Source organism: Colletotrichum truncatum (assembly GCF_014235925.2).
Source record: "Colletotrichum truncatum strain CMES1059 chromosome Unknown Contig_0003, whole genome shotgun sequence".
NCBI classification, from domain to species: Eukaryota; Fungi; Ascomycota; class Sordariomycetes; order Glomerellales; family Glomerellaceae; genus Colletotrichum; species Colletotrichum truncatum.
This window is the reverse complement of record NW_027222400.1, coordinates 4,752,180-4,773,495: the sequence shown is the minus strand read 5'-3', so window position 1 is coordinate 4,773,495 and position 21,316 is coordinate 4,752,180. Positions and strand designations below refer to the sequence as shown.

Below are 21,316 nucleotides of genomic sequence, written 5' to 3'. Positions count from 1 at the left end.
AGCTAGGTACCCACGCAATTCCAACAAGAAGGGAAGGTTCAGAGGGGGCCACTGAGGGCCTAGGTGTAAAAGTGGGTAATTTTGAAGAAATCAGAAAGAGAGATAGTTGATTGGACGACTTTGAAAGCACGGTGCAGCCTCCGTCGGTGGCCGCGAGAGATCGCCTTACTATGTGCTCCGTAGACGTAGTGTAGAGTAGAAGGAGGTGCAAGTCCACTGGCACACTAGGAAAGGGGTCTCCCCTTCTGCAGCTCCCCATTATTACTTACAACCTAACCAGGGGTAGAAGGTTTGCTAACTGTTTCTGGAGGGGGTCACGGAGGGGCCGCACTGTGTCAGGATTAAAGTGGCCGATCTCCAACAAAGGTCTTAGAGATCACTGTCAGCAAGTTCTGGTAAGTAGTGAAGCATGCTGGTGCGAACACAGACAGAGGGACTGCGCGAGGCAAGGTAAGACGAGTAATGCTGGTGCTTGGGAGGGGAGAAAAACCAAGCCGCGATATTTCTCACGATGTTTGCTCAAGACGACTACGGGTTACCCAGCGACACCGAGACACAAGGATCCCCTCCCCCCAAGCCGATGAATCGGTGCCGGGTGAGTTGAAACCTCAAGCGATAGGCGGATACGGTGTGCGCGTTAGAACGATTGCTGCGCCTGTCAAGCTACTGCAGATACCTGTTTGTCTTAAGCTGCTGGACATGCCGCGGCCGCCACCAAAAGCCACCGGAATCATTTTAGCGAAATACAGACAAAATCCCAAGAAAAAGGGGGAAACTCAATCTCAATCACCAAACATAGGCGCCTCGAATTGTGTCAGAAACTTTTTTATTTTCTTATTTTTCTTCTATTTCCATCGGACCAACTATTGCGCACCGTCGTGAGACAGCGTGGCTGGCCAACCCTTTCCTAGCCTGGTCTGACAGAAAGAAGACTACGGGTACTAACCTATCCTTATTAGTACGAGCCGCGAAGAAAATGGCATTTTGCAGTAAAAAAAAAAACCCCTTATTCCGGTAAAGCGCATAAACTGGGGCAATGGTTGGATGGAATCCTCGCAACTCGAACCACCCTTTGGTGCTGACTTGATCATTACCACCCTGCCGCCTGGGTTGAGAAAAGTGCACTAGAAGGCACGTTTCCCAATGTCAAGTTCAGAGGAACTCCGCCACCAGGCAGCCCAAGGGTGGTAGAAAAGTCTACAGTGTCCGATATGCACCGCCTGACAATTCAATACAGTACGGGCCGCGCAAAAGCCATTCTCACGATGCTGCTACGGATACGAATACATTCCTTACTATATTCCAAGCAAGGTAAGATAGCACGCAGTATCAGTTTCCCAGGAACAGATGTTCATTCTACTAGTGCTAAATGGGTGCCCCATCCACCACTGTATCCTAATAATGCCAATGATGCTATTGCTTGAACTATAGACAACAAGAACACGGCAACGCTGGAAAATACTCGGCAACCGTGCCAGTTTTGCGCCGCCGCCGCAACGCCAACGCCAACGCCAACGCCAACGCCAACGCCAATGCCAATGTCAACCGTATCTGCCGGACGTGTGGACGTGGACGTAGCTTGAATCGCAATAGAATCTCACGTGTGTGCCGTGCGCACAGTCAATAGGGCTGCAAGCGATGCTTGTTCTTCCTTCTTGTCCCAGGTTATCGGAATCATCTGCCGTCCGTTTGGACGTCTTTCGCCATTAGCAAGCCAGATACCGTCCATCAAAGCCGACAGACAAATCATATCAGTTGCAGAAAATGCTTGTCATGTTTGCCAGCGGATTTCGAGAGAATAACAAAAAAGAAAAGAAAAAAAAAAGAAGGAGAAAAATCTTAATCTTAGTCAGAAGACAATCCAGGAAAGAGTATTGAGAATCATAATGATAATAAAACAGTAATGAAAGGGGCGAGCTTATCTTGTGATCCATAATGTCCTCATTTGGGGCCAGCACCTCGACCATTGAATTGCAAGGCCCAACAGCTGCGGAAATTCTTACAGTAAAATTTCCTACTACTAAAAGGCGTCTTCTTCTGGGCTCTACTACCGTTTATGCCAATAGAAAGCTTTCTCGTATCCGGGCGATGGGGCAAGCACAGATGGGCCTTGTACCTCCCCCCGAGGGACCACCCAAAGAAACGAAAGGACAAGAAATGGTACTTTGGTTAGCCGAGCCCTCCACCGTCTCCATCGCCAACCAACTTGCAAATAGCACCCATCGCCAACACCAACACCAACGCATCAACCACAACTCGAAAACAGTGCAAGCAAAGCCTGGTGCCAGGCGCGCGAATCTGAAGGAAGGAATACACGCCGCAGAAAATAACCGCCGCCGGCACTGCCCTGCAGCACTGCCCTGCGGTACATGGGCATACCGCAAACCTGCATCTGTTCCAGCGGGATACGCCGTAAACCTTGTTGCGTTGGTGATGCTATTTTTTTCTCCATCACGCGTCTCAAAATGCTTCGAGAAGGTGATCTAATACTATGTAGCAGGGACTTGACATCGGAGCACAGACGACCAAAGGTCCCGGCCTCAGGTATTGCTCAAGACGCGGCAGCCGAAGAAACTTTATAACTTCATCTCCAATCTAGATACCCACAGCATTGGACTTGGACTGCTGGTTCGTCCTCTCTTTCGCCCACCCCTTTGCCCCATTCGTCCCTTACTTTTGCTGTCCGTCCACGCATCATCCCTCCCATCATCAACGGCTTCAAACATTCAAAGCAGATGCGCGCCTTGGCGACAACAGCATCGCCCCCTGCCAAGCGACATTTGCCAGTGAGGAAATGTGAGGCAGTTCCCTGGAGAATGAAACGCACCACATAACTTTATCTGAACAAGGACTCGCTGTATTCCCCGGATTCTCCCAGCATCTACCTTGACTGCCCGACAGTACGTCACCGCCACTCGGTAGCTTCGGGAACACCAAAATTATGGTGCCAATCCATTTCCACTCTACAGGCTACCGTGTTATTCTCCGCCCGTCAAGCCATCACGGCCCTCATGGCCGACCCCGAGTCAAGATGCCGTTTCAGAACGGGGTCCGCCGGCTTTGATGTCGCTACTACATTGATACTTTATCCGTCCATCTCAAGTCGCGCCAACCTCATCGCAGCATTGCCATATTGCGCGGCTGTCTAACAGACTTCTGCCAAGTGGGGTTTCCTATGTTGCGATCAGCGATGGCAACGTGCCGTCGTCCTGCTTCCTCTCTTCCGCTGACTGCGGAGCTCTACTCCGATACTTTCTCTGACTTTTTTATTGATTTCCCATCGCCTTACTATCAGATACAAAGCTGTGGATCATCCACCCTGCGTCAATTATTTTTAGGTCTCCCACTCGACCTCAATTCGAATGAGTCCGAAGATTATACACTTGTCGTGGCGATATCGGTGGCCAGGAAACAGCTAAAAAGCCCATCAAACAGACTCTCGCCTGTTTCCACAACCATCTGCAAGTGAAATAAAGCTCCTGAGCTGAAACATAGGACAAGTAACACAACCAATCGATCGGACACAAGTGCAGTCGATGATGATGATGACGATCAGACTGATCGGCCCTTCATGTCGAATATTCATACGCAGCTTTTTCAAGGCCAATAGAGATCTTGGCTCATTTCAAGCCCATCTTCCTTTCCCAACAATGCCATACACCAACCGACCAATACCAATACCCAAAGCCACTCTGTACCCACGTTTCTGCGCTCCCCCTGCGTCACCGTCAATCCCACTGCAGGGCTGACAACATGAGGAAAGCAATTTAGTGCCCACCCCAGCCTGGGATCAAGGTGGGATTGGGATGGCTGCAGTCGGCTTGTTCGTTACCTGTTGCTGCACACGTAGGACAGATCGCAGCACAGCCGGATTATCTTTACTACTTTCGTACCAACCTCGCTGCGTTTTTTTATTTTATTTTTTCTTTCCCTCTCTCCATCACCCTTCCCCTGCCTTGCTATCCAATCCGCGCCAAGAGCAAGACAGTTTGTGAGAGAATGACCTTGAAATTAAGATGGCCAGAGCCGAAAGGCAAAGGGAGTATTCTATCCGTACAAGCTGATGATTGGTGGGTGGTGAGGTCAATAGTTGACAGCTTTGGACCATGACCAGCTAGAGCGGTGCTTGCTTCCTTTCGCCTCGTTCAGGGGCTTGCTTTCTCGCGCACAATTTTTGGCCTCCTTCGTCGCCACCCCTTTTGCTCATCTCATACACCTGATCGCCATGTTACGGGCGTTCATCGTTGCCCTAGCAGCTACGTTGTCAGACAAAAAAAAAAAAAGTTCAAAACATGTTCAGGTAGTCAGTCATTCACTCAGGCAGCCGCCCGCTCGTCATGAATAAGACCCCTAGCAGCAGGTTTCGCCGAGGTACGTGCTTTAGGGAAGACTTTCCGACAGCGGCCCCGTCCGGACAAAGAAGACAAAATAGGTGGCCATTACTGATGAGGTGAGGCCGCGACCGACTTACGGTCGCATTAAGACGGAGACATAACTTAAGGAGCCCACAAGGCAAGGCCAGGCCAGGTCTGCTTGAGCTAGGCTGGGCTGGTCCGGGCGTCGAGGGTTCTCTTGGGCAGACAGGGGAGGAATCCAAGGTACACTGTGTGTCAAACTAACCAAGCTAACTGTCCTTCTTAGCCAGGGGTGGGGGAGGGGGAATTTGTTATCGAATGGGCGGCTCCACTCCCGCAATCCATTGACACTCTGGTTCCCATCGGCGTGAAAATGGCAGCTCATGGCGTGGTCGCGAGTTCAACACGAGGGGGTTATTGGGACGTAAGATACGGCAGAGTAACCATTCGTCCTTGTGTTATGCTCCTGTGTGATATTTCGGCTTCTGATGCAGCCTCTTCATGGCTCTGCAGCAGCCTGAGATGAGATGGTCTGCTTTTCTGTGTTCCAGGCCTCCAGGCCAAGCATCCATTAGCAGCTCAGCGCGCAAGAGGACCCCTGAGGAGCAGCCCCCTATCCTTGTCAGTCTTTTTGGCCCTTTCCCACCTAGCGCAAGTAGGTGCCATTCTAGGCAGCGCGGGCAGCTTGTACGACATTGTGTGTAAGAAAAAAAAGATGAGCCCAGTGCATCAATAGGAGGGGTACAGCAGGGGGCCTGAATGGAGGGTCCCCTAGCGGATGGGGTTTTGGGGGCCGCTGCCGCCCGCATTGGATCTGTTCGAGTTGGAGAAATTGAAATAGCTAAGCCAATTTTTGCCAGGGAAAGGCCCCGAACTTTTTTTTTTTTTTTCCCTATCCTTTTGGGTCTCCCCTTCGGCCTACATACTAGGCGAGATCGCGGTTCCTGTTGCTGGGGACCATAGAGCTAGCTGTTGGTACCTAACTCAGGTACCGTTGTTTGGTTTGCTAGGATACGTACTGAGTGACGCGAGAGGGACACCTAACCCCCTCACTGCCGGCCGGCCCTTTTTCTTCACTTGCGTCCAACCTGTCCTGACCCCTAGCTCCAAGTCGTATTTCTCTGCTCTCTTTTTTTCCCTCCTTCTTCCTTCTCGCAAGTTGGGTTGGAATCTTGTAAATCTGCATTTTCACTGCTTCTATCTTATCCCTTTCACTGGTAAAAAAGCAGCGCGACGTTTTGTTTCTCGGTTGTGGTGTCCTGAAGTCTCACCTCACCGCCACCGTTCCACCATCATTCAGAGACAATTCCTATCGTTCGAGATAGACGAAAACGACTTGCCACTACACCCCAACGGGCTTTGCGATTTACTGGCATTTTGACCATTCCACCGCTCCTCCTTTTTCGCATCCGGTGAAATCTTCCAACCTCAACGCAGCCGTTGATCTTTTTACGTCACATTCCCGCGATACAATGGCTCCTCAGACAAAGGCGGCCAACGGTGCTGCTGCTGCAGCTACTAACGGTAACGTCGATTATGAGCCCATCAATGTCATTATTCCCATTGGCGGCATCGGCTCCCGTTTCGCAAAGCAGGGCTACCGATACCCCAAGCCCCTTATCAACATTGTCGGCCGGCCCATGCTGTTGTGGTTGATCGACAACCTGAGCCTCAAGCCTGGCGACACCTTATGGATGGCCATTAACGAGGAAGTCGACGATGAGTTCAGAATCGGCCAGCTCGTTAGCAAGACCTTCTCCAAGATCGACTTCAGACTCCTGCGGTTGCGCCACCAAACCAAGGGTGCCAGCGAAACGGTAAGAACCTCTTTCCTCTTTTTGCGCCGCCTGCCCCTCGTCTCGCCAATGGAGGGGTAGGGCCAAGATGGTAGCGCATCTCAGCTAACGAAATTGCTTTCTCCCTGCAGCTGTACATTGTCACTCAGAGCATGACGAAGAAGCATCTCGAGCGCAAGACTGTCTCTCTCGACTGTGATACTATCTACTGGGCCGATGTCCTACAGGACATTCGCAACATGCCCAAGGGCCACGGTGGCTGCTTCTACTTCCCCGACGTCGGCGACAAGCCCATCTTCTCCTACATCAAGACGGAGCCCAAGTGAGTCGCATGCGATCGTCGCAACAGGCTGTGATGGCTAACAGAGTGAAAACAGGGACGGCCTGGAGCGCATTGTTGATATTCAAGAAAAGAAGGCCATTTCCAACAAGGCAAACACGGGCGCATACGTCTTCCCTACCGCTGGCCAGCTCAAGTCATGGGCCGCCGAGAACCTCGACATGAAGAGGCCCGACGGGTCCGAGGTTGGTGAATACTACACCTCGCAGATGATCGCCCTCATGATCCAGCACGGCGTCCCTTACCTGGGTATGCCTCTGAGCACAAAGGACTTCAGCGTCGTCGGCACCCCCGAGCAGCTGCAGGACCTCTTGAAGCTCCTCAAGACCGATACCTCCAACTTGCCCATCAAGTTGAAGAAGCGTCGCTTCTGCTTCGACCTCGACATGACCCTGGTCGGCGTTCCCGCCGTGCCTGGCGACTACTCGACTTGCCCTCCCATCGAGAAGAACATCCGCCTGGTGCAGCAGCTGTACAAGGCTGGTCACTACATCATCATTGTAAGTTTGTCTTGGCGAGCATAGTAGGGGTGTTCACGGCACAAAAGACCTTTTGACTAACTCTACACAGCAAACGGCGCGTCGCATGCGCACACATCACGGCAACATGGGCTCCGTTCTCGCAGACGTTGGTCCTGTTACCTTCGCCCAGCTGGCTAAGTATGAGATCCCCTACCATGATATCCACTTCGGCAAGCCCTACGCCGACGTCTACGTTGACGACCTGGCGGTCAATGCCAACCTGGACACCATGCGGGAGATTGGCTGGCTGCTGGACGAGCACGACCCCGAGGCGCTGATCGGACCTGATGCCGGCACCGCCGACGAGGCAAAGAAGGCGGGCATGATTGCGGCACGCGACTTCAACACAATCCAGATCATCGGTGACAAGGTCATTAAATCGAGTAAGTCGGAGAACATCCTCGGCGAGCTCTTTTTCTACTCCCACATGCCCTCCGAGATCGCCCACATCTTCCCCACCGTCTACAACGTCGACTACATCCCTGACACCACCACCTACAACATCACGATGGAGAACCGCAGGGGGCTGACCTTCTCCCATCTGCTGGTGGGCCGCTCCATCACCAAGGGCCGCCTCATCTCCCTTCTCAAGTCCCTGCACACCATCCACACGACCGCTAGTACCGACAAGCCCACCCTCAACATTCCCGCGGCGCTGGAGAAGAAGTTCGAGGAGCACTCACTCGCGCGGGCCAACCACCGTGTTAACATTTACGCCAACTACGGTTCCAAGCTGCGCAGCCGCTACTACCAGCATCAGAAGAAATACGACGCCCTCGGTCCCCTGGCGGCGTCCCTCTTCGCGCGCATCAACGAGTTCCTCGACACATACGAGGCCGAGGAGAAGGGCGTGCACGCACAGGTCATCCACGGCGATCCCGTCTTCAGCAACGCCATCCTCTCCAAGGACGAGAAGCTTGTCAGCTTCATTGACGTGCGCTGCCAGCTCGAGAACACGCTGACGCCCGAGGGCGACATCCACTACGACCTCGGCAAGGTTCTCCAGTCTCTCTGCGGCTACGACCACATCCTCTTCATGAGCGCTAACAACCACGACCTGCGCGGTGCCCTCGACAACGACACGCCGCTTCTCGACGAGGCCGACCATGACCTCCTCAACGAGCTCCAGGAGCACTTCTTCACCTTCCTCGAGGAGACGTACTCGGTCCGCCTCCACCGCAAGACCCTCTTCCGCATCACTGCTTCGCTCTTCTTCAGCCTCATCCCCCTACACCGCCCCGAGCTCGGCGCCGTCTTCCTACGCATGTGCAAGGAGACGCTCGACAAGGCGAGCAACATCAACTACGGCCCCAATGCGCGCTCCATCGCCGGCCTGACTCTTAGCCGCCGCGCGAGCTCCAACTTCGGCACCGAGGAGAGCGGTCGTGAGATGCCCATCGTATCGGGCAAGGGCGAGTCGCTGGATGTGCCCAACGTTGTCGTTACCGCGAAATAGACGTGTTTCGTTATCGTCGCCGTGTCCTCAGGCGATGGGGAGTAGCGGAAATACTAGGCCACACGGGGTATAATATACCGAAGATATGTGGGTTGCTAGTGTGGGTTGCATTGATGTCATGGGCGGAGAGCTCATGTGGGGGGTATTTTATCCGCATCTTTTTATCAGTATTTGCGGAGACCCCTTCTCTCTTAGTTGCTATGGTATATTAATATTGCGTGTTTTCTTGGCAGTTGTGGGAGGAGTGGGAAAAAAAGGAGCGTGTTGTCTCAATCTTTCTCTTTTTTTTTTTTTTTGCCTCTTCATGTCTATTTTTTTTTGTTGTTCGAAACTTTGGAGTCGAGTCCATGAGGATTTATGTACGACTATACCAGTGTTTACACAAGAGTCTATGTGTTACGGATCAATTCATATGCCTCGTAGTTCCTAAGTGAATCTAACTGTGATGAAGTTGTAGAGGAGTTGTTGATATGCATGGTGTTGTTTCTTGTTTGTATCAGCAATGATCAAACGTGCCTCGTCGTATACCGTGAATGCGTGTAACAAGATACGGAGGGAGGTAGATAATGCGCCCAGCGTCTGGCTCAGAAAGCAGATGGATATGTGAGGAGCCTCGTGGAAAGGGTATGGTCGACGGTGATGGAATATCGTTGGCACATTGCAGCGCTCTGCGACATCGGGGACGGACGCCGTGTAGCTCGGTTGAACCCGTCAGCGGAGGTTGCTTGAAGTGTGTAAAGGTGCGAAGTTTGCTCTGGAAAAGCGACGGCAGCAGACGTCGGTTAAATATAAACCCCTAATGACTCGGAATTCATTGATGGTTTAGTGAACAAACAATATTAAGTTAGACTACGGGCGTGTTGAGTTTCTGACTTTGGGTGGGATGAGGCATAGCCGGCGGGGTAAGGCTCGCGGTGTATGCGGTCTAGGCTTCGTGATCGGGCTCAAATACGTATTTAATCGTCGTGCGAGAAAGTGTCTGTAGGTATTTGTGTTTGTATCATCGGTTTCATCTGGCTGGTACCCGGAGGCTCTTTTCTCGTAGGGTGTCACTTGAGTGCCGTCTAGCGCACCATGATAATGGGAGACTCGTATTTTGGAGGAATCGGGCGAAACCCAAACTAAAAATTGTACATGATGCGTTTTTTTTTTTTGGAGATATATGTTTTTTGTTGATCGGCTTTCCATGGTTGAAGAGAAGCAGATAGTTGTGTTCGTACGTTGCCTGGACGCAGCTTAAACTTGAGCATTGACAGGTTCACAGCACATTTCATTGAGCTGCAAAGTGCTGAAGGGTTTTCGTCTTTCAGGACGTTGATATTCCAACGAAGTATATAGATATATTTTCTCCCCGTATGGGCCGGGACTGGCATACAACAAGTTGAATGGCAGGCCCGCTTCAGGTCGCTGAGGCAGGCTTTTCTTTCATCAATACCTACATCTCCTCATTTTACCTTCCCATTGCTCCCAAAGTCGGGCGTCTGGGCTCACCTGATAGTACTCTATTCCTCTAAGTTGCTGGAACGGTGTATTGAAAGGATTTGGTGAGCTCAGCGTCCAGTACGCGACTGCTTTTACCAAACCAACCTGGCGTTCTCATTATCCATTATCAATATTTCAACGAAGTAAGACGCAACGTAAGTTATCGTACGTCCTCTACTTAGAATATACCCAGCCATCGTACCCGTAGCATCACACCTACATAGACTGCCTGATTGGAAACGTGCAATGACACACCTGTTAGTGTAAGTTGCCACGATGAGTAAGAGCATAGTCGCCGAGCTCCGTGAGAGGCTCGGTATCGACGAGTGTTGGTGATAGGGTGAACGGGGACCGGTTCAAGCACGCATAACGTTTTTACAATGAAGACCTCGGGCTGGCCTGTGGAAAGACGGAGAGAGATGGAAGTTAGCTATTCAAGCACTCACCATCAACATTCTGGTCTTGATGCCGTAACACAGACCGAATCTTCGCTTCTTCAACTCTGATTGCTTAATCGATTGGCACTGGTTCTATTTCCGAAAACCATGTTTTTACGACCCATTACGGGACTTCGTTTTCCCTCAGTACCTCTGTTGTCTACCAATCTGCCCGAGCACCAATCAACGCTTCCAGTGTCATGACTCCTTCGTCAACGTCCAATTGGAACATGTAAGTGGAGGTTACCAGCCTCAAATCTGATACTATGGCTTCAACTCAAATACTACATTCCGTAAAGCCATCGACTTCTTCAAAGTTGGCAAGCCGCCTTGCGCGAGATCCAAACGTGCCCTCGGCAAGCGGCTGAAGCCAGGCCCAGGCCCGGGTCGTGTAAGAAAAGGGAGGTTATCCGTACCAAACAACCCTATTATACAAGGCCTGTCAAAGGATTATCCAAACGAAGTCCCTGACACTGGGCGCCGTAGCTCAACGAAGTGTTCTTCGTCCGACTCATCCCATGAGATGGGTTCATAAAAAACGAGCAGATATTGACTAGAATATCTTGAATTTGGCCACAACACTTTCTTCTCATGGCGGACTTTTACAACCCGCTAAGAACACAACTGAGGCCCGGCGTAGCGGTACGCTTGACGGCTGTCCACGGCAGAATCAGGTAAGCTGGGCTTACTCCATCGAATACTGCCCGATTTGTTCAAGCCCTCTGATTCAGTCTGATTTTGCGCCAAATGCCGACTCGCTCCTGGTGAACACAAGAATATTGAAGTTCACAACCACAGCCTAGCAGTCGTCAAGCCTTCCAGCTCTTCTCATGGATAATCCACTCCAGCCAGCAAGCGGCTGATACGTTTTCAACCCGGCGAACAGCCGTTCCGCACAACGACAAATTCAGTCTCAGAAACTGCTTTGGTCTTTTTCATTCATCAAGGTAAAATCCTCTGGGTTCAAGCCATGTTTACCAAATCGAAGTTCAATTCCTAAAACGCTCCAATGTGAAATAGATTGCAAACCACAATTGACTAAAAGGCGGCGGCCAGACTCTTCCCGCCAAAGACCAATTTGAGAACATGGCATACAGCTGAAAGGATTCCCAGCTTCTGCCATCGACCAAGTCTTCTGTGGATGGCTTATGCAGACGTTTCACTCCGCCAGACCAAAGCCATTGTGCCCCATTTCGAAGCTATTTCGGCGATCCTTATCTACTTCACCATTTTTTGTCTTCGTCGATGTCCTCCGTTGTTAGTCACTCCCTGCCATTGTTTCTAAACCCGGTGAACATTTCCCCACTCGAACTCCCCTAAATTCACACATCATTAGTCACATAAGAACGGTCACTTACAGCGTTTGGAGAAACGGCAACGTTCACTATCAACGAGCTACCTGCCCACCCAAGTCCCCGATGATTGAGGCCTGTTCACTGTAATGACAGACCCGGAACTAGTAAACCAGATTCCCTGAGAATTGTCTCACTCCTTGCCAAAGATTTGATAACTCAGCCTGAGTCAAGACCTCTCGCCTCGCTTTATGTCAGTTTCATCCTCTACTTTCCACTCAGCCAGTTCCACCACCCTAGAGGTTCATGAGCTCCTTATATGTACCACATGGTGTTCCTGAACATCTCGCTGCTGGCGGGGTCCGCCTCGCCAGGAGAACCACCAAGAGGTAGAAGAGGTAGAGATTCCGTAGGCCGTTCACCCTCAAACATGCTTTGACCACGAGCGCCGTACTCTTCTACCATCTCTGCAGCTTTTGGACCGGAACGGAAACCATGAGAAGTCGCAATGTTCTCATGCGCACGAGCCCGGCCAGCTGCAAGGTCTGCATAGTAGATTGCCGGATGCAGTGAAACAGGGGTAGTGCTCCGGGCATACTGATAGCACTGGCCGTAAATCATTTTCTGGAGGTCATTTGCTGACATCTTCGCTTCGTCCATAAGGACTGTATAGTGAACCGGGCGGGCGGTGCCCTGAATAGCGACATGCGAACAAAGGTAGAAATCCCACCAGAAAGGATGGCAGACCTCCTTCTCGAGCAGAGTACCAGGCAAGGGGTTGTTATTTTTGTCGCCCTGCTGAGGGAAGAATCGAATATGGTGGCGCTTGGTGGCCACGATTACGGTAAACTTTGGCTGTTTCGCCCCAGGATATTTCTCCTTGAAGAGAGCCTTGATGCTTCCAACCTCGTATTCGAGGACCTGTGAGTATTGGCCTTCAGAGACACCATCGCGGAGGTAGATAAGATGTGGAGGTGGTGCTGGGTGGTTCATACGCTTATGCCATGTAGGCATAAGGCGGGCAAGGAAGTTCCGGATATTGAGAGGTTTAAGTATTTCAACACGGTACCCATTGGTATCAGCTGCTGCTGAGTAGAAGGTAGCATCCTGATCCATCGACATTGTCATGGTAGCCATAGAAGGAGCGTCAATTCCAGGCGTTCCGTGAGAGACGTCGGCACCAATCATCATTGTGACTTCCTTGAAGAAAGCGGGAGCCTTGGAATTTGGCCCTGAGGGATGGGGAATTCGGCAGGTAATACCGCCTAGCTTAGCATTGACCTTCATTGCCACGTTTGAATGATACTGCGCTTGGTTCTTCTCAACGTGACGGGATAAGACACATTGGGTGAGAACACCAAAGCGACAGTCTGCTGACTTCTTGATACGCTCGTATGACCCAGTGTTGTTGAAGCGGAGGATGCAGAATATTAACTGGGGAGTTAATCCCGTTGCCTTTTGCACTGTTTTGTAGGCTTTAGCAACGGCATCGGCCATGTTGTTGTTTCGCATCTCACTATCGACAACAACTGCGTCCTTGATGACTTTCCCGCCATGTCCAGTGTATGTCTGCTTAAACATCTGAGCAAACTGTGTAGCAGCAGGCTTATTAGTAGAGTTTTCGAGGATCACAATACCCCATGACTGGAGAGGTTGACGGTTGCTAATCCAAAACTTCTTGCCGCGAAGATCCCAGCGGCCTGAAAACATAGGGCTGGTCACATTGTTGGCGTACTGAATCTTGGGAGGCTCTAGAATAGAACCTGTAGTCTTAGCCATCTGGTCATCAAAAACAACGCCATACTGTCTCAAGTATGGATCTTCGCGCCAGGCCAGTTGATTCTTTGCGTCTATGATTTCCGCCTTGCGCTGATTAGGGCGTGTCACAGCACCTTTGATCATTGCAGCAGTTTGATCAGGATCCAGTTTGTAAGTATAGCGCTGCATTGGCTTGATAATGCAGACTTCCATGGGGAAGAAACCAGACTTCTGCGTTTCAACAAGAGGCCACGTCGGAAACTGAACTCGATAGCCATAGGTCTTCTTGAAGTATTCAACGACGTTGACTTCCTCGCCGTTGTTCATGAATTTCACGTTCTCCGCAGTTGCACCCTTCTCACCGTGTTCAGCGCCGAACGCAATCGATTTGATAAGGTATACTTTATCCCAGTTCTCCTTGCCGCGATGCTTAGGAGTAAATCGAAGTTTCGCTAGCCTGCGAAGGTGTTTAAATGCATCCGACATGGCAAAAGTTGTGCTGCCATTCTTGTCAGTCTGTCGAATGGGTTTGAGAAGACTAGCGATGCTCTCTGGCTGCAAGTTACGCCAGTTCTTATCGCATATCGCCAAAAAGTCCCTGACAAGAAGGTGGAGGGGGCTGCCACCCTTCCAGAAGGCAGTGTTAGCGATGTCCACGTTGAGGCCTAGTCCTCGACCAATACCGTTGCTAACGGATTGGTTCATGCGAACAGATGCATAGACGCCTTTGACCAGTTCCAAGAAGGGACCCAGGTCCATTGACTTCTTGGCTCGCTCGTTGTAGAAGTTGCGCTTGATTTGCAACAATCTCTCCGAGGGATACTGACGTACTAGGTGGTCCAGAAAATTCATTGACTCAAGCACTGTATTATCCCAGTCCATTTGGCCTTTGAGGTATGCTTCCAATGCAGCTAAATGGATCGGCTTAGTCTGCCGAAGGATGAGCTTGAAGCTATTGTCTCGACGAGGTTTTCCTGACTTAGGTGGAGGAAGGCCTTCATCCAAATCGACCATGATGCGTTCCTCACCGCGGTTAATCGCAACAGGCGCCCAGGCTAGCCTGCGACCGTCAGAAAGCCACAGGCATTTGTATTTCTGGAGCATCGCCTGTACTGCCGGATGTTTCCAGCATTTCTGAAAGACGACGTTGTATTTGAGAGGTGGAGGTGTGATCAGGACATCATACTGATAGATTGTCATCTTGTCGTTCCAAGACTTAACCCGGAACTGGTTGATCTCTAAATTGCATGGTTTACCAGCTGTGTTGTAACCAGGACGCCTGGCAAAGGAAGTCTCGCCGGCATTCTAAGATATACAAGTTAGCCACAGCGCACATTAAGTAAAAAGCGTGATGTACCATACCTTGCAGTAAGCCTCAGCGGGCAAGTCAAGACGCGTATTGACGTGATTTTCGGATGGGCCGGGGCCCTCAGGCTTTGCAGGGTCAAAGCCGAGGGACGGACCAAAAGGGTTGTGGCGCTGAGAAGATTGAGAGCCGGAGCGAGAGCGACCAGGGCTTCCGGGACCACGGGACGAGGAGCGACCATCGTTGGATCCGTCCATATTCATGGAGGAGGCGCGGAGTTGCTGAGTACGACCAGACATGTTGCCGATGACTTTTTGATGAATTTGTCCTGTGGAGCTTGGTGTTAGCGATACGCAACTATCGTGGAGAATGGATCAAGGGCGTCATATGTAGTTTGGTTGGAATTGAAATAGTTAAAGGAAGGTAAGGTATCAATTGCAGAAATTTCAAAGAAGAAGGCGAAGAGCAGAAGGAAGGAGCTTATAAATGTGTGAAGGGAGGAAGGAGCGGATGAGTCAAGATGTCGCGGCACGTTAAACTTACGTTGGTGGTGGTTAGTGTTGTTAGGAAGGTGATCCTGACAATGAAGGTCTACTGATCTTGGAGATGAAAGTCCACAAGATAAGTTGGTAGAAGCGTTTGTAGTAGCTGTGGAATGTCTTGTGAGTAAGAATCCTGACGTTTATCGTTTGCTGTTCGATTTGTATGTAAAGGACGGAGGAAGATGAGTGTTGTACGAAAGATCGAGGGCTAATTGTAGGTTAGATTAATCTTGCGTTTCCAGAAGTTTAGAGGGAAGGAAACAGATGCGGAAGGAACCAGCGAGGCGAGCACCTTGACGATGAAGCTGACGATGGTGAAGTTGGGGTGTGATAGTGTGGTGTAGTCAGATAGGTAACATACCTTAAGATAGTTGATGTAACGTTGGCTTGTGATGAGTGGTTGTGAGTGGAAGGCTTGTGAAGAAGAGGGTTGGGTTGGGTTGAAGTGGGAGAAGTAGGCTCTTTTTGTAGTGAGAATCTCGAAGGCGTCAACGGCCAAGCGGGTATAGATATAAAGGCAGGAGCTTTCGATCCTAAGGAAGGAGAGAACGTGGATAATAGAACTTGCTTCGGAATCTTGTCTTGGGGATGTTAGTGTAAATAAAAAACCGCAGATATGAGTTTAGTGTGTAGATGTGAAGGTGGTGGGTAAGATTTCGAATGAGGTATGGTTCGCTTACCTGGTTGAAGTTTGTGATAAGATGGAGGAAAGTACGATTTGATAAAACTAGAAGCTGAAGTCAGAATGAGGCAGTGCCGAGAGGAAAGGATTAAGGTAGGAAGTAGATTAGAATCGACTGTGTTGGTGGTGTTGAGAAATATGGCACACGGCGTTTTTGGTGTTGCGGTTGTGATTTGTGTGAATTGGAGAGCTTAAATACGAGAGGAGGGCAAGAGGCTGGTCAAATCTGCTTTGAGGGAAGGCGCGGAAAAAGGTACCTCAAGGCGGATACTACTACATACAGCCTATCTGTGGTATATGAACTCATTCCCTCTTTTTGGTTAATGTGTCAAAGATCTTGGTATGCCGGCTCAGTACCATGAAGTAGGCAGCCTGTCACTTGCTTTGCCCTCGAAACCGGCATCGTGCCCTTCATAGTTTCACAGCCTGCCTGACTTAACTCCAACACGAAGCAAAAGATAGGATCCGAGATGCTCGCCCGTCTAAGATTCCAGTAGCTTCGTCATCTATATCAAGCTCGCAAGGCCTAGCATGGAAGTTTAGCGAAGTGAAGACACAAGACAACGCAATATCAAGAGGCTGTCAGAAGTCACAACCTGCATGCAATGCAAGGAAAAAGCATGGCTTGAGGAAATCTTTTATGTATTGGGGTGCTGGACCTGTAACCCAGCTGCTTGCCTCCAACCTATCCACCGATCCTCCCAAATTGCTTCGTCACCAAGCGCTATTGCGTGAACGACGAGTTTCTGTTTTGACGAGAAGAGCATGATTTCATGACGACACGTCGAGTAAGTGTCTGCCACCCCAAACGCCCCAACAATGCGGCCCCCTAACTTTTTGTATTATACAGAACATTGAGCCGACTGGCGGCTGTGTCCCTTCATAGATCACAAAAGAATGACCTCCGGTAGGTCCGTCGATTTAAAATAAGAAAAAATTCCAATGCGCATGTGAAGCGTCAATAGCCTCAAACACACAGGCAGTCAACAAGTCAACCCGCAAGCGTAAGAATTAGGTGAAGTTGACGAAAGATCGGCGTTGGAGTTGCCAGTTCAAGGTCCAAAGAACACCAGAACGCTAGCTGCGGTCAAAGAAGAAGCGATGAGACGGCTTCCGGTTCCTGATCTCAAGCCCATCCTCTTCGGAGGCCTGCCCCTACATCCACTTGTCAGTCCAAAGCTCAATATTGATGTCTGTCATATTGCTGCGCCGGTGCTTGGCCATAACCAAAGGCAGGTTGTGTCCAATTAACGCTTCCATCATATGCAGCGGCCGCGGGCGGATACTGCCCCTGCTGTGCCGGCGCGGCCTGTCGGTAGACGGCAGCAGCAGGCTCAGAAGATCCGCCCCTAGACCCAGGTCGGAGTGGTGAGTTTCTGTAGCCAGACACCAGGCGACGTCCAGCGCCATCAAACGGACTCAAAGCTCGTTGTGGGGAATTCCGTCCAGCACCAAGTGCTCTATATCCAGCATAATCACCAGAGGCCTGCCGGCCATGAGAGGGGGGTAGCATACCGTTGTTTTGTCTGGCGCGGAGGTCCTGGTTTGCTTTCCAAGCACTGTAGTCTGGCACAGGGGTGTCTCGGATAAGGCCGACGAGGTTGTGGGTGTTGAGGCGGTAGGCATCCGGCGAGTGTGCGTATGCATGAGCCGGTGGAAGAATGCCGAGAAGGAACGTGATATCCCTGGAGAGAGGTGCGCCTTGGTTCCGTCGTTGCTGGTCGAGGCGGCGGCCGGCGGCGCCCTTGAGTGGCGATTCTCCTCTAGCAAGCTTGCGCGGCCGGTTAAGTTCTTCGAAATCGTCGCCAGCGAAGGGCCGCTTGGGCGAATTGACGACGCCCATGTACTGAGGTGCGGGGCTAGCTGTTTGTCGAATCGGCGGCGGCAATGGGGTTTGGCGAACCGAAGTGGGTTGTTCAACTATGGGGATCAGCATCTTAGGACGGAGTTGTACAGCCGGAGAGATAATGAGGCGGTAGGCAATTGGGTCGAATGTCTCTACCGAGAAACGGTTGGCGAAGTGGGCAAGTTTCGGGTCAGCGGGCCAAAGTTCCAACATGCGCTTTTCGAGCTCGGCAATAGATGAGAGCTCTCCGAACTGCGATTCGTACTTGTGGAAATAGGAGTACAGCGACTTTGCCTGATTCTTCTTCTCCTCTTTTTGCGTTAGGCGATTAACGCAGGTCTCGAACACCACACGAGCATCTAGCACAAGTTAGTATCAATTGACAGATGGAAAGGTGCTGTACCTACTCGTCGTGTCGCCCTTGGAGTGCAAGAACTTGATGTACTCAAGCATAAAGCTAGCGTCCTCGGGGAAAAGCTTCGCACCTCGATCGAAAATTTTGCCACCAGCGGGATCGTTGTAGATGAGAGCCTCCATCTTGGCTACGGCAATGTAGACGTCGCTGGTCAGCTGGCCTCGACTCCTAGCCTCGATGAAAACCTGCCGAAGGCCTCCACTGGTGTTACCCTTGCCTTGCGTCCTGCGTGCAGCACGGCAAAGCGCAATCCACACAAATGAGATGGTTCGCTTCAGCATGTCTGTCTGGACCGCAAATCCTTGCTTGACGGCCTTGACTCGTTCTTCCTTTCCAAGCTCGGCCGACAGAGGGTCTCCGTCAACCTCGTCCTCATTGCGTTCGATAGAGTCCTTAATATTGGGGTCGAGAGCGGCAGCTTCTTCAATCTTGCGCACCGCGCTTTCCTCGCGTTCCTTTAGCTTTTTAGACATAGCATACAGCGTGTCAAGGACTTGACTGTATGGTTCACGAATGGCTTTCGCGCGAGCAGCTTTGCTTGCATCGTCGTCTCCGGCTGGGTAGGTCATTTCCACGCGATCTCCATGCTTCAATGCCAGCAAGACACTTTCAGGGTTGGCTGCAATGCCATCCGTCAAGAATGACAAGCCAAGCTCCTTGCCATCCTTGACAATATTGTTCGCCAATGACCATTCAGCTGCGTCTACCCACATTTCAGGCCAGAAACGGAGTGCCATGAGCGCTTGCTTGTAGCAATAGAGTACACGAGCCTTGTAGGCTTCGGGCTCTTCTTCCAGAAGAACCAGCGGATCCTCCTTCTCCCATTGGATCCATTTCTTCCAAAGGTCAACCTGCTCCATGAACTCCTGGTCGCCATCAAAACCAGGGGCAGGAGGAAGTCGAGGAAGCGTGGTTCGCTGTAGTCTAGGAATCAAACGATCAAGCTGTGAGTTTGATGCCTTGGCGGTCATATACGCAGGCGAGCGCTTTTGAATGAATTGACGGCCCTAGAAAGCATTAGAGGAATTGTTAAGCGATCAGTCACAATTTATCTTACCGTGGTTTTGTTGAGGCTCATTTCGAATTGGTCATAGTCTTTCCACAGGTCCGTAAGTGCGGACATAGGGACCGTGATTGCGCGGTGGTACGCCTTGCGTAGTTGATCCATCTTCTGCTGATCCTGCCAGCCGCTACCTCCAACCTGACCAGGTCCGCTCTTGATGAACAGGATATAGTCCTTCCACAGCTGACCGGAATCACGATCGATACCGACAGAACTGATTACAAACTCATAAGACATACTTAGGATTCGGCGTGCCTCGCCATTAGGGTCGTTGGTAAGATCATATCTTCTGCGGATGTAATTGAGGTAGACTGTCCAAAGCTTGACGTTGGGAGCGTTCACAAGGGAGCGGTTGAAGAGCTCCTCAGCAGTTTGGAATCGGTTCGAGTCCAGCTCAAGCTGTGCCCATTCCGCCCAAATTTCGGCCTATGTATCTGTTAGTAGGGAAGGTCTCGGTTACGAAGGGGCTAACTTACTGCTTGAGGAAACACTTGCACAAACCGGTCGTAAACACCGCGCAGTTCGTCCAACTGGTCATTGCGGCGGTACTCTGCAATCAGTGCGAGCCACGCATCCATGTCTCCACGCGGGTCTTCCTTCACACGATCTTCCAGGATACCAATGGTGTCATTTGGGTCTCTGTTTTGGACAGGCTGAACAGCCGGAGCAGATGGCGCAGGAGCCGGGGCAGGGATAGAGACAGGAGCGGGAGCAATAGCAGTTGTGGACGCAACACTGGGCGCTCTCACTGCAGCATCGTTAATCGGTTGCTCTGCAGAGGCGCCCGCTTGGCCCTGAGCCGGTGTAGGTGCATGGAGGGGAGAAGGGTTGTGTGTGACAGGGGCTGGTGCGGCAACAGTGCTAGAGGCTGGCGTCGGCGCGTCCTCCTCATCATCGGAGTCTCCCACTAGGAATCCTCCTTGTGTCTTGGGCTTGCCAGTTTTGGATTTCGCGGGCGCAGACGCGGTGGGAACGGTCGGGCTCTTGGACTCTGTCATCTGTGGGACTGGGGTTATTGTGACCGACTCTGGGTCGTACGTGACCGACTCAGGGTCATATTCGCCAGCATCTTCTTGGTCACCAATCGCATCTTGGGCAAGTGAGAAGGCAGGATCTTGACTTTGTTGGTCGCTATGCTGTATCTCTTGTCCACCATATTCCTCTTCTCCCCAAGACGCACCCTCAACGTGTTGGTCGTTCTGCGGGAGTTCGGAATCCATTGCGGCAACGAGCTCAAAGGTGCGTCGTAAAGCTTCTTAATTGAATTATATTCGATATTACCAATCGACCGACTTCAGCCGTAATGGGATCGTGGAAGCAGAGTTCGGGATGGGAAGTCGTCGCGATAGCTGTGAGCTGACGGATCGCCAGAAGCGCAGATGCGCTGCAGCTACCAGAGCGGTATTATCGCCTCTGGGCACAGTCAAAGACGGTCGAACGGAAGCAGACAGCTGAGGAGATTCGGGAAATGCGCGATTTCAAATGTCACTGATGGTCGCGGTGCAGGGCGAAGCTGATGGCGTTGGTAACGAGTACGCAAATTTGGAAGGCTGAAAGCTGGCGAAGAGAAGATTGAAGGTTGCAAGCACCGTAATCAGGCTAGCGTGGTTAGGCGGTCACCTGGATAAATATCGGATTTGATGATGGAGCCTCTGATAAGATAAGACTATTGACTTGCGCCACTGTTTAGGCGCGACTTCTTTCTGCGCTTCAGAGTTCCAGTAATTGTACCATTATGATACTTAGCTGCACCAGCAAGCTAGCGAAAAGAGTGTGATGAAATTTCGAATTTTTTTTCTTGCATTGGAGTTTAAAAGTGTGAAACAAAAGTACCATGGGAGGCACATGGCCTTAAAGACACTCCAGCCGCCAATCATTCAGCCAATGAACCTCAATGGAGAGAACATCAAACCTTGCATAATGAGAAGATAGATTGTGTGCGTTTGAAGCTACTAATACAAAGTGATATATATATTGACTACATCTAAGGGTTTTGAGATGAAACTGCTGCTCAACTGGCTTGAC

At 51.0% G+C, this 21,316-nt stretch overlaps 3 protein-coding genes across 3 annotated transcripts; 1 reads left to right on the top strand and 2 right to left on the bottom strand.

The window, feature by feature from the left end:
* Positions 1-5,827: 5,827 nt before the first annotated feature.
* CTRU02_206176 (uncharacterized protein) lies at positions 5,828-8,468 on the top strand (the record flags this gene model as incomplete). The annotated part of the gene is made up of 4 exons (XM_036728646.1): positions 5,828-6,172; positions 6,283-6,473; positions 6,526-6,991; positions 7,062-8,468. The coding sequence occupies 4 exons, from the start codon at positions 5,828-5,830 to the stop codon at positions 8,466-8,468; spliced, it is 2,409 nt and encodes an 802-aa protein (XP_036579535.1).
* Positions 8,469-11,994: 3,526 nt separating this feature from the next.
* On the bottom strand, positions 11,995-15,042 carry CTRU02_206175 (eukaryotic translation initiation factor 2c; the record flags this gene model as incomplete). Its single annotated transcript, XM_036728647.1, has 2 exons — positions 11,995-14,742; positions 14,800-15,042. The coding sequence occupies 2 exons, from the start codon at positions 15,040-15,042 to the stop codon at positions 11,995-11,997; spliced, it is 2,991 nt and encodes a 996-aa protein (XP_036579536.1).
* Positions 15,043-17,044: 2,002 nt separating this feature from the next.
* On the bottom strand, positions 17,045-20,511 carry CTRU02_206174 (cfia complex component; the record flags this gene model as incomplete). Its single annotated transcript, XM_036728648.2, has 5 exons — positions 17,045-17,122; positions 17,220-18,172; positions 18,221-19,235; positions 19,286-19,717; positions 19,768-20,511. 5 exons carry the CDS (start codon positions 20,509-20,511, stop codon positions 17,045-17,047), a joined length of 3,222 nt encoding a protein of 1,073 aa, XP_036579537.2.
* Between the last annotated feature and the right edge of the window lie 805 nt (positions 20,512-21,316).